Genomic DNA, 15583 nt, shown 5'->3' with positions numbered 1-15583 from the left:
CCCGGCCCCGCTCCGCAGCTCCGACCCCGCCGGGCTCCGCCGGGCCTCCAGGCCACGCCCCCACACCCCTCCCCGATTGGCCGCCTCTCCACACGTGACCGGAAGCCCCTCTTCTTTATCTTCCCCTTCCTCCTCGCCATTGGCCGGCGGGTGGGCGGGCGAGCTGGGCGGTGACGTCACCACGCACCGCCAATCGCGGCGCGCCTTTTGCGGCCCGCAGCCAATCGGCGAGCTCCGGGGGCGGGGCGCGGCGTGCGGGAGGGGCGGGGGGGGCGGAGCGGGCGCCGCCGCCATTTTGTCGCCGTCACCGACCCGGTGAGAGGCAGCGCGGGGCCGCGGTGAGTACGGGGGGGGCCCGGGGGAGGCCGGGAGCGGCCATGGCCCGGCCTGGGGGGCCCGAGGGGGGCTGGGGGCGAGGCCGGGCCCGATCCGGGCCCTGTGAGGGCCGCGGGGGCGGGAGGGGGAGGGGAAGGACCGGGGGAGGGGGGAGGGGAGGGACCACGGAGGGGATGGGGGGAACGGGGGGGGCGCGGGAGGGAATGGGGGGCTGGGGGGAGCTCGGAGGGGGAGCGGGGGAGGCCCCGGGGGGTCACGGGGGGAAGTTGGGGGGAAATGGGGGAGAATTTGGTGGTAGGGGAAGCAGGGGAGGAATAGGGGGGTGTGGGGAGGAGCAGGAGGGTCACGGAGCAATAGGGGAGCTCCTGAGGGGAGCGATCTGGGGGGCTGAGCCCTCTCTGTGTGCATTGTCCTGCCTCTGCTGACTCTCCTCGTCTTTTTTTTCCCCCTTTGGTGCAGGCTGTCGAGATGGTGAAGTTGTTCATCGGGAACTTGCCACGGGAGGCGACGGAGCAGGAGATCCGCTCGCTGTTTGAGCAGTACGGCAAGGTGCTGGAGTGCGACATCATCAAGAACTACGGCTTCGTGCACATCGAGGACAAGACGGCGGCCGAGGACGCCATCCGCAACCTGCACCACCACAAGCTGCACGGCGTCTGCATCAACGTGGAGGCCAGCAAGAACAAGAGCAAGGCCTCCACCAAGCTGCACGTGGGCAACATCAGCCCCACGTGCACAAACCTGGAGCTGCGGGCCAAGTTTGAAGAATATGGTCCTGTCATTGAGTGCGACATCGTCAAGGACTACGCCTTCGTGCACATGGAGCGGGCGGAGGACGCGGTGGAGGCCATCCGGGGGCTGGACAACACCGAGTTCCAAGGTGACGCGCGGGCCGGGGCTGCGGCCCTTGGCTGGGAGTAGGTAGCGCCGGGCTGGGCCCGAGGCAGACAGTCAGGTAGGAGAGGAGGCGCGGGGCCGCCTGGCCGGGGGGTCCTCGGCTCTTTCCTGCCGGTTCCGCGCTGTGGGGGGAGCTCCCGTGGCCGTGGGGCCGCATCCTGTGGGGCTCTCTCAGTGTCTTCCCAACGGGGTGCCTGTGCGCAGCCCCATCAGGGAGCTGGGGGACCCCAGCTGGTGCCCCCGCCCCAGTTCGGGGCTGCGACACGGTAGACGTGGCAGATGCGAGCGGTGTGGTCGCTGCCTTCACTCTAACCCAAAACCAGGGAGTTTTGCTGCCTTTTCTCCCCGGAGTGCGATAGATTCGGTGCTGGCCCCGTGCATGGGGGCCCAGGAGAACCCCGCCAGGGCCGAAACCTGCAGGTTCGGGTTGAATAAAGCGCCGAGAAGCGATGCCACGCGTGTCACTGCCTGGGCAGGGCATCCCCTCGCCTCCTGGTACCGGTACTGCCGTGGCCGCGTCCCGTTGCGCTCGTGGTCGCGTGTCGAGCTTGAGCGCGGCACCGGTGCTGCCCCGTGGTTGTGCTGCAGCTGGGGCCCCGCTCCCTTGGGAGAGCGGGTCTGTGTCTCTCCGTTCTGCCAGCAGGCTGGAAATGGGGAGAAAAAGGGGAAAATAAAAATTAAATATACCGTGGGGTTGTCTGTCCCCGGGGCGCCGCGGTGTCATGAGGCTCTGAGCCGGCTCCGCACCCATGCTTACCAGGTCGCTTCGGCCCTGTCCCTAAGGGACCGGGTGCAGTAGGAGAAGGAGGAGGAGGAGTAGGAGGAGAGCCCCCGGTGGCTGTTGGTGCTTCCCCGTGTGCCCGCCGTTAATTACAGCCTCCCTTTTGCGTCTGTTTCTTCAAGGCAAGCGGATGCGCGTGCAGTTGTCCACCAGCCGGCTCAGGACCGCGCCCGGGATGGGAGACAAGAGCGGCTGCTACCGGTGCGGGAAGGAAGGGCACTGGTCTAAAGAGTGTCCGGTAGATCGCCCGGGGCAAGTGGCTGACTTTACCGAGGCCTATAACGAGCAGTACGGAGCCGTGCGCACTCCCTACACCGCGGGCTATGGGGAGACCATGTATTACGATGACGCGTACAGCGGGATGGCCGACTACTACAAGCGCTACCGCGTCAGGTCCTATGCGACGGCCTCTGCATACGACGCCTATGCAGAGCAGACCATGGCCCAGTACTCCCAGTACGCCCAGTACTCGCAGGTCCAGTCCACGGCCATGGCCGCCACCACAGCCATGGCCAGTCGCATCCCCACCACCCTAGACCCCTACGATAGAGCTCTGCTGCCCACCCCGGGCGCGGCCGCCGCGGTCGCCGCCGCCGCCACCGCCGCGGCGGCGGCGGCCTCCTCCACCTATTACACCCGGGATAGAAGCCCCCTGCGCCGCACGGCAGCCGCGGCCACCACCGTCGGAGAGGCGTACACTTACGATCGTAGTCAGCTGTCGCCGGTCTCGTCGGTCGCTCGGGCCTCCCTCTACGACATGCAGCGGTTCGAGCGCGACCCGTACGCGGACAGGGCGCGGTACTCTGCCTTTTGAGCTGAGGTGAGCGCCTTGCGGTGGCAGGAGGCAGCGGGGGCCTCCCCGGCGTGGCCTTTCCGCCATCGAAGCCCCCTCACCCACAGCCCGCCAGCGGGCGCAGTGAGTTTGGCACAACAGGGGGCACAGCCCCGTGTCCTGAGGGGGCGTGGGGAGAGTGGGGCGAGCGCACGCTGCCCACGGGGCTGGTCCTGGAACGTGGCTGGGGAGAGGCGCCGTGACCCCGGCGCTCGCCATCGGGAGCGGGCGCGCGTCTCCGCCGGCACCGGTCCCTCCCGGGCACGGCGCTGGCCGGTTGTAACGGGCCTTCGTCTCCCAGGAGGTGACCCCCCAAGGCGGAAGGAGCCCGGCAGGAAAATCCCCCCGCCGAGGAAGCGGCCCTGGGCCTCCCGCGCGCGAGGACTCGCCGCGGCCCTGAGAGCCCCCCCCGGAGCCCCGCGGCCGCCGCCGCGTCAGGTCAGAGGAGCCCCGGGCTGCCGCCGCCGCCGCCGCCGGTCTCGCACCGCGTCGCGGGAAAAGGGGGGGCTCCCGCACCCCGGCCGCCGCGGGGAAGGGGCCGCTCGCCCCCTCCTTGGGATCCCCGTCACCGTCACCGCTCCGTCCCCTCCCCCGCTGGCAGCGTCCCCCGGGCCGGTGGTCCCGGCGCAGCCCCCCCTGACTTCTCTCTGCTTTCTTCCAGGTCTGGCGGCGTCGGAGCGGAGCCTGCGCCCCCCACCCTGCCAGCGTCCCCCTCCCCGTCCCCCCACCTTTTTGTATGGAGGTTCCCACGTCTCGACTGCACCCCCCCCACCCCCCCGGGGGTTCCGCTGCCCCCCAGCCCCCCCTTCCTCCTCTCCTCCTAGCTGCCCCCTCCCTCATTGCCCCCCCCCGGGCCCCCCTCCCCGGCTTTTCCAGCGAAATAAAGGTTTCCCACCAGAACTCCCCGTCCCCGTTCGTTTTATTGGGGTGGGGGCTGCGGGGGGGGGACCACGATGGGGTCGGAACCTTGTTTCTCGGTGCCCACTTACCCCCCACCTCCCCTCCCCCGGGATCCGTTTCGCAGCCGGACCGCTCCCGTTGTTTCCTTCCGGCCCCGTTTCCCCGCCGGACCCCCGGTGCGTGACGTCACTTCCTGGCGACGCTGTCTCCGCGGCGACCATGGCGCTCAACGCGGGTGCGGGCGGCGGCGGGGCCGGGCCGGGCCGGGGACCCCCGGGACCCCCCCGGTTCCCCCCTCCCCCTCCCTCCGTAACCCCCCGGACCCCCCCGGTCGCCCCCCGCCGCTCCCGGTGCCTCCCCGTTACCACCCCCCCCGGTTCCGTTACCCCGTGCTGGCCGTGAGCCCCCCCTCCCCCCCCATGAACCCCCCCCGCCTCCTCGTCGTGTTCCTCCGATAACCGTGACCCCCCCCCGGTATCCGTGACCCCCCCCGGTAACGGTGCCCCCCCCCCAGGCGCGGAGGCCGAGGCGGAGCCGCGCTGGGAGCCGGTGCCGGCGGCGGAGCTGCGGTCGAGGCGGGAGCGGCAGGACCGGGTCAGCCAGGCCCTGGGGCGCTACCTCCTGAGGGGGTACCGCATGCTGGGCTCCTGCTGCCCCCGCTGCGGGGTACGGGGCACCGGGGGGGCGCCGGGGGGGTAACGGGAGGGTACGGGGGGGTTACCGGGGGGGTATGGGGTCGGTAACGGGGCTATGAGGACAGTAATGGGGGTATGGGGATGGTACTGGGGGTATGGGGGGTACCGGGGGGGTTACCGGGGAGGGTACGGGGACGGTAACAAGGAGTATGGGGTCGGTAACGGGGGTACAGGGATGGTAACGGGGGGTTTGGGGGGGTACAGGGGAGTAACGAGAGGTACGGGGGCACCGGGGGGGTTACTGGGGGGAATGGGGATGGTAACGGGGGGTAGGGGGACATTAATGGGGGGGGTGGGGCGCAGTAAAGGAGGGAAGGGGGGGTCTGGGGATGGTAATGGAGGGTCTGGGGGGGTAACGGGGGGGTACGGGGACGGTAACGGGGGGTAATAGGGATGGTAACGGGGGGTACGGGGGGTACCGGGGGTGTCGGGGTGCTGATGGACCCCCCCCCCCGTCCCCCCCAGACCATCCTCCTGCAGGACAAGCAGCAGCAGCTGCACTGCGTCACCTGCCACGAGCTGGACGGGGAGCGCGACGGGGACGGTACGGGGGGGACGGGGATTGGGACTGGGGACGGGGATTGGGACTGGGGACGGGGATGGGGATTGGGGTCAGAGCGAGGGGGCCACGATGGGGGTGGGGGAGTGGGGACGGGGACAAAAAGAGCGTGGAACGGGGAGGGAAGAGAGGGGTGGGGGTAAAAGGGTCTGGGATGGGGACGAGAAACCCAGGATGGGGGCAAGGGGTCAGGGATGGGGACAAAACGGGTCTGGGATGGGGAAAAATGGGACTGGGATGGGGAAAAATGGGACTGGGATGGGACAGGAAGAGTCTGGAGGGGTGAGAAAAGGGGCGAAGGGGGGAACGAGGAGACCGAGATGGGGCCAAGGGGACTGGGGGGGGCAAAAAATGGGTCTGGGGGGGGACAAGGGGTCTGGGATGGGAATAAAAGGGGTCTGGGACGGGGCCAAAAGGGTTTGGGGACGGGGCCGAGGCCCCCAGCGCCCCCCTAACCCCGTCCCATCCCCCCCGCAGCACTTGAAGCCCCTCCGGCAGCCCCTCAGCCTGCCCCCCCGTGCCACCCTGCGGCCCCTCGGCCCGAGCACTGCGAGGGGGCGGCTTCGGGGCGCCGGGGGGGGGTTCCCCACCCCGCTGCGCCCCCCCCGGGCCCCGAGGTGGCGGCAGCGGCGGCGGCGGTGCTGCAGAAGCTGGGCTGGGCGGCGCGGGAGCTGCCCCGAACCGCCTCGGCCGAGGGCAGCGCCCAGCTCTGCGCCCTGGTGCGGGCCTGCGCCGAGGCCCTGCGGGCACTACGGGGGCTCGACGCCCCCCCCGGGACCCCCCCGGGCCCCCAAACCCCATAAAGGGATTCCCATCCGCCCGTCACCCCCCCCGCACCCAGGTCCGAGTGGTTTTTCTGCGTCTCCTGTGGGGTTGGGGTGCGGGGAGGGGGTTTAAAAGGGGGTTGGGGGGGGTTAGGGTAGGATTTGGGGGGGCTAAGGGGTGGGTTTAGGGGGTGTGGGGGGATATGGGGTAGGATTGAGGGGTTTGGGGGGGTTTCGGGGGGGTTTGGGGGCAGTTGGGGGGATTTGGGGGGGATTTGAGGGTGGTTGGGGGAATTTGGGGGCAATGAGAGGGGGGTTTAGGGGCAGTGGGGGGGATTGAGGGGTCTCTGAGGGGGATTTGGGGGCATTTGGGGGGGATATGGGGGCAGCCAGGGGGGCTTAGGGGCAGTGGGGGAGATTTGGGGCCAGTTTGGGGGGATTCGGGGGGCAGGAAGGGGGGGGGTGGGGGCTTTTGGGGGGAGTTGGGGGCAGTTGAGGGGGATTTAGAGGCAGTGGGGGGCGTGCAGAGCTCGGGAGGGGGGGGGGGGGCTTTATTTTGGGGTGGGGGCGCCTATGAACCTATATGGCCCGGGGGGGGGGGCGTCTATGCGCCTATATGGCCGGGGGGGGGCACAATAATTATATAATACCGGGGGGGGGGGGGGGCGTTCAACAGCGTGGTTCCCTCGATTTGGGGTGGGGGGGGGGGTCCCGGGTGGGCTGGGGGGGGGGGGGGGGCAGCCCCGGGGGGGGCCCCTCTTTAGCTCTGGGGGGGGGATTTCCTCCTGCCCCCCCCTCCCCCCCCCGCCCTGCCCCGTTCCACGCTTCCTGCCCGGGCCGGGCCGAGCCGCGCCCAGCGGCGGGGGGGGGGTGGGGGGGGCACGGAGCGCACCCAGCCCCGGCCCGGCCGCTGCGGGGAGGTGCCGGGGGGGGGTCCCGGGGGGGGGTCGCCATGGGCTCGGTGTGGAAGCGGCTGCAGCGGGCGGGGAAGCGGGCGGCCAAGGTGCGCTTCGAGGCGAGCTACGAGGAGCTGCTGGTGGAGGGCACCAGGAAATGGTGAGTGCCCCCCCCCCGGGACCCCCCCAACCCGGGACCCCCCCCGGGACACCCCCGGGTCACTGCGACCCCCCCCCGGCTCCCACAGGGTCCCCCTTGCCCCGTGTGTCCCGTACGGACCGGTCCCTATAGAGGGGCTGGGGGGGTGTGGAGGGGTGTGGGGGGGGGGCAGGGCTCGGGGGGGGGGCGTGATGTCGGGGGGGGGGGGCGTGAAGGCGTGGGGGGGGCTGCGAGGGGCTGGGACCCCCCCCCCAGGGGGATTTGGGGTCCTGGGGGGGGAGCGGGGTGCTAAGGGGGGGGCGGCTCCTGTTGGGTAGAGGGGGTAATGGGGGAGGTTATAAAGGGGGGGGGGCGTGGGGGGGTCCTGAGCTGCCCCCTCCCCCCCCAGCACGCAGCCGCTGGTTTCGTTTTAAGTCAAAAATGCCCATAAATGGGGCCAGGGCGGAAAACGGCAACTCTAGAGCCAGGGCGGCCAAAAATAACCCCGGAGAGGGGGGGGGAAAGGATTAAACCCCCCCTGCCCATCCCCCTCCCGGCCGGGGGTGTCCAATTTCCCCCCCCCCCCGGCCCCAAATTTAGCTCTGCCCCCCCCCCCCCCGGCCCCAAGCACCTGCCCTGGCTGGGGGGGGTGGGTGGGGACCCGCTGCCGTTATCTATGGGGCGGCCCCACAGCCCCGCCCGGCCCCCCCCCGCGAGATAAGGGCCCCCCCGCCCTATGGGGAGCCCGGCCCTGGGGGGGTCTGACCCCCTCCTGCCCCCCCCCCCCCAGGCAGCCCGACAAGCTGGTGGTCGTCTGGACACGGCGCAATCGCCGCGTCTGCTCCAAGGTGGGCTTGGGGGGGGGGCATGGGGGGATTTTGGGGCTGGGGGGCCATGGGGGGGATTTGGGGGGTCTGGGGGCTATGGGGTTATTTAGGGGCTGGGGGGTCACGGGGGGGATTTGGGGCTGGGGGGACTATGGGGGGGGGGTTGGGGGAATTTGGGGCTTGGGGGGTTATGGGGGGCCATGGGGTTATTTAGGGGCTGGGGGGCTATAAGGGGGCTGGGGGGGGCTATGGGGGGATTTGGGGTCGGGGGGCTATGGGGGACTTTGTGGCTGGGGGGGTCGGGGGGCTTTGGGGTGATTCTGCAGCTCTTGAGGGGCTACTGGGGGGGGTTGGGGCTTGGGGGCTATGGGGGGGGGGGTGTTCATGGGGCTGGGGGGGTCTCTGGGGGGGTCCTGGGGGGTCTCGGGGTCCCTGACGGGGGGGGAGCAGCCCCACAGCTGGCAGCCCGGCATCGAGAACCCGTACCGGGGCATGGTGGTCTGGGTGGTGCCCGAGAGCGTCGACGTCGTCGTCACCCTCTACCGGGTGGGTGCCTTGCACGAGGCCCCTCGTGCACAGCCCCTCGTGCACAGCCCCCTCGTGCACAGCCCCTCGCACAAACCTCCTGGCACAAGCCCCCTCCCCTTGCACGCTCGTTGCCTCGCACCTCTCCTCTTGCACGTCCCCCTGTGCACACCGCGTCCATCCCCTCGCACGCGGCCCTTTGCACGAGCGCTCGCACCTAAAGCACGTCCCCTTGCACAAGCCCAGGTCCCCTTGCACACGCAAGTCCCCTCAGTGCACACCCCGAGTCCCTTTGCACAAGTCCCCTTGCTCATCCACCCCATGCCCCCAGCCTCTTGCACAAGCCCCCTTGCACACTCACCATCCCTGTGTCCCCCCCATGTCCCCCCCCCCTTGCACAAGCCCCCTTGCACACTCACCATCCCTGTGTCCCCCCCATGTCCCCCCCCCCTTGCACAAGCCCCCTTGCACACTCACCATCCCCGTGCCCCCCCCAGGACCCCCACGCCACCACGTACGATGAGAAGGAGTGGACGTTCCTGGTGGAGAATGTGAGTGGGGCCGGGGTTGGGGGGGTGTTCGGGGACCCCCTTGGGGACCCCGCCTGACCCCCCCACCCCAAAAAATCCCCCCCCCTCCCCCGGCAGGAGTCGCGGGGGCGGCGCTCGGTGGTGGCGGGGGCGGCGCTGGACCTGGGGCGCTTGGTGGGCCCCGCGCCCACCCGCCTGGCGCTGCCGCTGCGGCCCCGGTCCCGAAAGGTGGCGGCCGCCAGCCTGCGCCTCAGCCTCTGCGCGACCCTCCTGCACGAGGGGCACCCCACGTGAGCGGGGAGGGGGCCGGGGGGAGCGGGGGGGTTGGGGGGGTTGGGGGGGAGCGGGGGGGAGCGGGGACAATGGGGGCGTCGGGAGGGAGTGGGGTGTTGGGGGGGGTTGGGGGTGTTGGGAGGGTGGGGGGGTCTTGGGGGCATTGGGAGGGTATTGGGGTATTGGGGACGTCAGGAACATCAGGATGGTGTGGGGGTCTTGGGGACATGGGAAGGGTCTTGGGGACATTGGGGACATCAGGAGGGCATTGGGGTCTTGGGGACATCGGGGACATCAGGAGGACATTGGGGTCTTGGGGTATTGGGAGGGTGTGGGGGTCTTGGGGACATTGGGGACATTGGGAGGGTGTTGTTGGGGGTCTTGGGGGCATCAGGAGGGTGTTGAGGTCTTGGGGACATGGGAAGGGTCTTAGGGACATTGGGGACATCAGGAGGGTGTTGGGGTCTTGGGGGTCTTGGGGTCATGGGGAGGGTGTGGGGGGTCTTGGGGCCACTGGGAGGGCCAGGGGGATCGGGGTCTTGGGGACATTGGGGGCATTGGGAGGGCTTTGGGGTCTCGGGGGTATTGGGGACATCGGGGTCTGGGGGTCACACGGAGGGGACGAGGCGGGGGGGCCCCGCGGTGACGTTTTGGGGCGCAGGGACGAGGACATGCGCAGCGTGGCCAGCCTGCTCAGCTCCCGCATGGGCGACGTGGCCGACCTGGGGGACTTCAACGAGAGCGAGGACGAGGAGGAGGAGGAGGAGGAAGGCCGCGCCGGGGGGGGGGCACGCCGGGAGAGCGCCCCCCCCGTCCCCAAAGGTGGGTGCGGGGCCCCGAAACTGCTCCGGATTGCCCCAAATGGCTGCGGTGGCCCCCATTTTGTCCCCAAATCTCCCCTTTTTGTCCCCAAATTGCCCCATTTTTTCCCCAAATCACCCCATTTCGACCCCAACCCCTCCCCATCAGGACAGTGTCCCCCCATAATTATTTTTTTTTGGGGGGGGCCCTGCTCTGACCCCCCCTATTCCCCCCCCCCCAGATGCACCCCGGGAGCTGCAGGCGCTGGTGGAGGAGGAGGAGCCGGGGGGGCCCCCCCTAGGCACAGGTGGGTCATGGAGGGGGGGGCACAGCGGTACCCCCCCCCCCAAATTTTTGGGTCCTGACCCCCACCCCCCCGCAGATGCTGCCACAGAGGGGGGCGACCACCTGGATGGGGGGGGGACAGCCCCAGGAGCCCCCCTAAGAGAAACCCTGGTGAGTGGGGCTGGGGGGTCAGGGGGGGTCGGGGGTAATCTGGGGGGGGCTGGGGTTGTTTTAAGGGGGTCTGGGGTTATTTGGGGGGGGTCTGGGGTTATTTGGGGGGGTCCGGAGTCATTTGGGGGGGACCAGGGTTATTTGGGGGGGGTCTGCGATCCTGGGGAGGGTCTGGGGTGATTTGGGGGGGACCAGGGTTATTTTGGGGGAGTCTGGAGTTATGTGGGGGGTGGTCTGTAGTCTTGGGGGAGGGGTTGGGTTATTTCTGGGGGGGTCTGGGGTCACTTGGGGGGGTCTGGGTTCACTTGGGGGGGGCGTTACGGAGGGGGAGGGTCCAGACCCCACAACTTGGGGTCACATCAGGGCGTTACAGGGAGAGCTAAGAACACAGAGGGGGGGTTCCAGGCCCACCCTGACCCCCCCCTTTTTTATTTTTATTTTTTTTCCCATTTCCAGCCCCCCCCCGGGGGGGGCAGCGGCCGCGCCTCGCTGCTGGCCTGGTGCCAGGAGGCCACGGCCGGCTACCGGGGGGTGCGGGTCACCAACTTCAGCACCAGCTGGCGCAGCGGGCTGGCCTTCTGCGCCCTGCTGCACCGCTTCCAGCCCCACAGCATGTGAGGGGCGGGGGGGGCGCGGGGGGGGCGTGGGGGGGCCGGGGGGGGGGCAAAGGAGGGGGTAGGGGGTGGGTGGGGGGCACCCTGGGGACGTGGCGGGGGAAGGATGGGGGTGGTGGAGGGGGATGGGGGGGGAGAATGGGGTGTGGGGGGGGTGTTTTGGGATGGGGGGGCATGGGGGGGTAAAGGGGGAGGTAAAGGGGGGGCAAAAGGGGTGGGGGGGGCACTCTGAGGATGTGGTGGGGGAAGGATGGGGGCGGTGAAGGGGTGGGAGGGAGGTTTTTTGGGGGGTGGGGGGGGAGAATGGGGTGTGGGGGGGTGTTTTGGGATGGGGGGGGCACGAGGGGGCACCTGCCCCCCCCCCAACTCTTGTTTTCTCCCCCCCCCCCCAGTGACTTTGAGGCCCTGGACCCCCTCGACATCCGAGGCAACAACAAACTGGTGAGGAGGGGGGGGGGGGCTAAGGGGGGGGGGCTGGGGGCACTCAGGGTGCTCAGGACCCCCCCTGACCCCCTCCCCTTATTTTTCTGTCCCCCCCCCCAGGCGTTTGCGGGGTTCTCGGCGCTGGGCGTCCCCCGCCTGCTGGACCCGGCTGACCTGGAGCGGCCGCCGGTGCCGGACACCCTGGGGGTGCTGACCTACCTGGGGCTGCTGCGCGCCCACCTCGGGGACCCCCCCCGAGGCCCCCCCGGGACCCCCCCGGAGCCCCCCGGGACCCTCCCGGCACCCCCAGAGCCCCCCGGGACCCCCCCAGGCCCCCCGGAACCCGGAGCTGCGGCACAGGGAGCCGGGGGGACCCGCGGGGTGACGGACGGCACCGCAAGGGATGCTGGGAGGGCGGCCATGGAGGGGGCCGCAAGGGATTGTGGGAGTTCAGCCATCATGGAGCCCACAAAGGATGCTGGGAGTTCGGCCATGATGGAGCCCGCAAGGGATGCTGGGAGTTTGGCCATAGAAGGGGCCGCAAGGGATCGTGGGGATTTGGCCAATGATGAAGCTGCCGAGGATGCTGGGAGTTCGGCCATCATGGAGCCCACAAGGGATGCTGGGAGTTTGGCCAATGACAACACCGCAAGGGATTCTGGGAGCGTGGCTGCTGAGGGAGCCGCAAAGGATGCTGGGAGTTCGGCCAATGGCGACACCGCAAGGGATTCTGGGAGTTCGGCCATCACGGAGCCTGCAAAGGATGCTGGGAGATTGGCCAATGACGGAGCCGCAAAGGATGATGGGAGTTTGGTCAACCCAGAGGTTGCAAAGGATGCTGGGAGTCCGTCCATCATGGAGCCTGCAAAGGATGCTGGGAGCTTGGCCAATGGCAAGGCTGCATGGGATTCTGGGAGCCCGGCCATTGATGGAGCTGCAAAGGATGCTGGGAGTTTGGTCAACCCGGAACTTGCAAAGGATGCTGGGAACTTGGCCAATGACAATGCCGCAAGGGATTCTGGGAGTTTGGCCATTGAGGAAGCCACAAGGGATTCTGGGAGTTCAGCCAATGGTGATGTCGCAAGGGATTCTGGGAGCCTGATCAATGACAATACCGCAAGGGATTCTGGGAGCTCGGCCATCATGGAGACTACAAAGGATGATGGGAACACGGCCAACGGCGCTGCCATGAGGGATTCTGGGAGTTCGGCCATTGCAGAGGCCGCAAGGGATGATGGGAGCTTGGCCAAGGAGGCAACCGCAAAGGATGCTGGGAGTTTGGCCAACCCAGAGGCCGCAAGGGATTCTGGGAGTTCAGCTATCATGGAGCCCGCAAAGGATGCTGGGAGTTCGGCCAATGACAACAATGCAAGGGATGCTGGGAGTTCGGCCATCACAGAGGCCGCAAAGGATGCTGGGAGCTTGGCCAACCCAGAGGCCGCAAGGGATTCTGGGAGTTCGGCCATGATGGATCCTGCAAAGGATGCTGGGAGTTTGGCCAATGACAACGCCGCAAGGGATGCTGGGAGCTCGGCCATCACGGAGCCCGCACAGGATGCTGGGAACGTGGCCAACGGCGCCGCCGCAAAGGATGCTGGGAGCTCGGCGCTGCTGCCCCCCCCCCGGCGGCCCCGGGCCCCGTCCGCCCCCCCCCGCCCATCCCGGGCCCTGTCCCAGCTCCGCGACGCCGACCTGGTGCGGAGGGCGCGGGGGGGGCGGCGCGGGGACCCCCCCGGCACCACGGTGAGGGCGGGGCCTGTGGTGACGGGGGTGTTACTGTAGGGTCTGCTTTAATTGGGGGTGTTATTGTAGGGTCTGTGTTAATGGGGGGTGTTATTGTAGGGTCCGCTTTAATTACGGGTGTTATGGCAGGGTCTATACTAACGGGGGGGCCGTGTTATTGTAGGGCCTACCCTAACGCAGCCCCCATCCCATTGTTTCCCCCCCCAGGGTGACGCCGACGCCCAGAGCAGCCCCGCGGCCCCCCCGGCCCGGCCACCCCCCGGTGAGCAGGGGACGGGGATGGGGACGGGGACGGGGACGGTGATGGGGTCCCCCTGCTGGGGTGCGGGGGGCAGTGTCCGTGTCCCCCCCCCTTGTCCCCAAATTTTTGTGTCCCCCCCCAGATGCCGCGGCAGAGCCCGGCCCCGCAGAGGAGGAGACGCCGGTAAGGGGGGGCTGGGGGTGGGACGGGGGCTGCGGGGGCACCTGGGGGACCCCCTGGGGACACTGGGGACCCCCCGGGGACTTTGGGGACCCCCCGGGGACCCCCCCGGGGTCACGGTGTCCCCGTGCCGGCAGCGGCTGCGTGACACCAGCCAGTTCGTGGTGGCCGAGCTGGCGGCGCTGGAGCGGGAGCAGGGCCGGGTGGACGCCCGAGCGCGGAGCCTGGAGAGGGAGCTGAGGGCGCTGATGGACTCCGGTACGGGGGGCACCGGGGGCACGGGGACACCGGGGGGACATGGGGACACCTGGGGGACACCGGGGGACATGGGGACACCCGGGGGGGCATGGGGACACCCGGGGGGCATGGGGACACCTGGGGGACATGGGGACACCCGGGGGGCATGGGGATATGGGGACACGGGGATGGGGTGGGGGACATGGGGACAGCATCCGGCAGGGGATTTGGTTTGGGGACATGGGGTGGGGACAGGGATGTGGCAGGGGGGATTTGGGACAGAGGGACGTGGTGTGGGGACACAGGGACACGGAGACATGGGATGGGGACAGGGGGACACGGGGACATGGGGACGGGGGGATTTGGGGACACGGAGACACAGACGCAGTGAGCAGACCCCGGGGCCTTGAGGCCAGCACCCAGCGAGGGCCACGGGTGAGGGGACTTTGGGACATGAGGTGGGGGCAGCCGGTGCCCCCCGGTGTCCCCACGCCCCCCCGGTGTCCCCACACCCCCGCGGTGTCCCCATGTCCCTGTCCCTGTCCCCAGGCACGGACCCGGTGCGCGAGGAGCGCCTGATCCAGGAGTGGTTCGTGTTGGTCAACACCAAGAACGCGCTGCTGCGGCGCCACGACCAGCTGCAGCTGCTGTGAGGGGGGGCTCCAGCCTGGGGGGGGGGGCTGTCACCCACCCGGGGGGGGTGGTGGCACTGGTGATGTCCCCGTGTCCCCCCTGTCCCCCCCCCAGGATGGAGGAGCAGGACCTGGAGCGGCGCTTCGAGCTGCTGAGCCGCGAGCTGCGGGCGATGCTGGCCACCGAGGGTACGGGGGGGGGAAAAATGGGGCTGGGGGGGGTCCGGGGGGGGGCAGGGGATTGGGGACAGCCGGGTTTGGGGACAGGTGGGGGGTGGGGACAGATTGGGGGGGGGGCGGATGGGTTTTGGGACACCCCCCCCCGGCTTTGGGGGATCTCCGGACCCTTGGGGTTGGGAACGGGCTGGGTTGTTGGGACCCCCCCCTTTGGGTTTTTGGGACCCCCCCTTTGGGTTTGGGACCCCCCCTTTGGGATTTGGGGACACCCCTCTTTGGGTTTGGGGACAGCTGGGATTTGGGGACACCCCCCTTTGGTTTGTGCCCCCCCCCCCCTTTATCTTTGGGGCCCCCCCCTGCTTCGGGCACAACCCGGAGTTGGGCCCCCCCCTCCTTTGGGGCCACTCCCAGCCATCCCCTGCCCCTCCCGGCTTTGGGCCCCCCCCCCCCTTGAATTTAGGGACCCCTCCCCTTAATTTTCGCCCCCCCCCCTAATTTCGGGCCCCCCCCAGAGTGGGAGAAGTCGGCGGCGCAGCGGCAGCGGGAGCAGCTGCTGCTGGACGAACTGGTGGCACTGGTCAACCAGCGGGACGAACTGGTGCGAGACCTGGACCAGCGCGAGCGGACGTGAGTGAGGGGGGGGCAAATATTGAACGGGGGGGGGGGCTTCAAAAATTAAGGGGGGGGTCCCAAAATGTGCCCCCCCCCTATTTTTTTTTGGCAGGGCGCTGGAGGAGGACGCCCGCCTGGAGCGCGGCCTCGACCTGCGGCGCCGCAAGCTGAGCCGCCGGGAGATGTGCGGCATCGCCTGAGGGGGGGGGGCGGCCGGGACCCCCCCGGGACCCCCCCCCGGGGTGTGCACACGAAGGGGGGGCGGCCTCTGGGACCCCCTCCCCAGGATGTGTGCGGGGGGGGGGCTGTGGATGGACCCTTGGATCCCCCCCCCCCCCAGTGTAGGAATAAAGGATCTGGATGAGTGCGGAGGGCGTGGGGGGGTCCGATATTTGGGGGGGGGTGGGGGGGTGGGGGGGGGTTATGGGGGATTTGGGGGGGCATTGGGGGGGTTATAGGGGATGGGGGGGTTGTGGGGGGGGCTATGGGGGGGTGGGGGGGTTATAGGGGAGG

General features: G+C 69.6%; 2 protein-coding genes across 7 annotated transcripts; both read left to right on the top strand.

The window, feature by feature from the left end:
• Positions 1-186: 186 nt before the first annotated feature.
• On the top strand, positions 187-5836 carry LOC311426162 (RNA-binding protein 4B-like). Of its 6 annotated transcripts, none has more exons than XM_084502335.1 (6): positions 187-338; positions 796-1216; positions 3508-3981; positions 4261-4340; positions 4907-4985; positions 5478-5836. In XM_084502335.1, exons 2-6 carry the CDS (start codon positions 805-807, stop codon positions 5801-5803), a joined length of 1371 nt encoding a protein of 456 aa, XP_084358461.1. In that variant the 5' UTR covers positions 187-338; positions 796-804; the 3' UTR covers positions 5804-5836. The 6 variants fall into 6 exon arrangements, 5 of the variants coding, with proteins under 5 accessions (XP_084358461.1, XP_084358460.1, XP_084358464.1 ...); XM_084502334.1 differs by having other exon boundaries at positions 188-338; positions 4261-4412; XR_014686612.1 differs by lacking the exons at positions 4261-4340; positions 4907-4985; positions 5478-5836 and adding exons at positions 2137-2834; positions 3148-3284 and having other exon boundaries at positions 207-338; positions 3508-3746.
• A 789-nt stretch (positions 5837-6625) lies between these two features.
• EHBP1L1 (EH domain binding protein 1 like 1) lies at positions 6626-15437 on the top strand. Its single transcript, XM_084502331.1, has 18 exons — positions 6626-6820; positions 7590-7647; positions 8077-8172; positions 8649-8702; positions 8799-8971; positions 9616-9776; positions 9997-10062; positions 10138-10211; positions 10668-10825; positions 11218-11266; positions 11369-12991; positions 13199-13253; positions 13375-13415; positions 13550-13670; positions 14199-14298; positions 14397-14470; positions 14971-15085; positions 15183-15437. Exons 1-18 carry the CDS (start codon positions 6717-6719, stop codon positions 15268-15270), a joined length of 3210 nt encoding a protein of 1069 aa, XP_084358457.1. The 5' UTR covers positions 6626-6716; the 3' UTR covers positions 15271-15437.
• Positions 15438-15583: the final 146 nt, after the last annotated feature.

This window comes from Aythya ferina, assembly GCF_964211825.1.
Source record: "Aythya ferina genome assembly, chromosome: 38".
NCBI lineage: Eukaryota > Metazoa > Chordata > Aves > Anseriformes > Anatidae > Aythya > Aythya ferina.
Note: the sequence above shows the minus strand (reverse complement) of the source record. Positions and strands in the feature narration are given on the sequence as shown.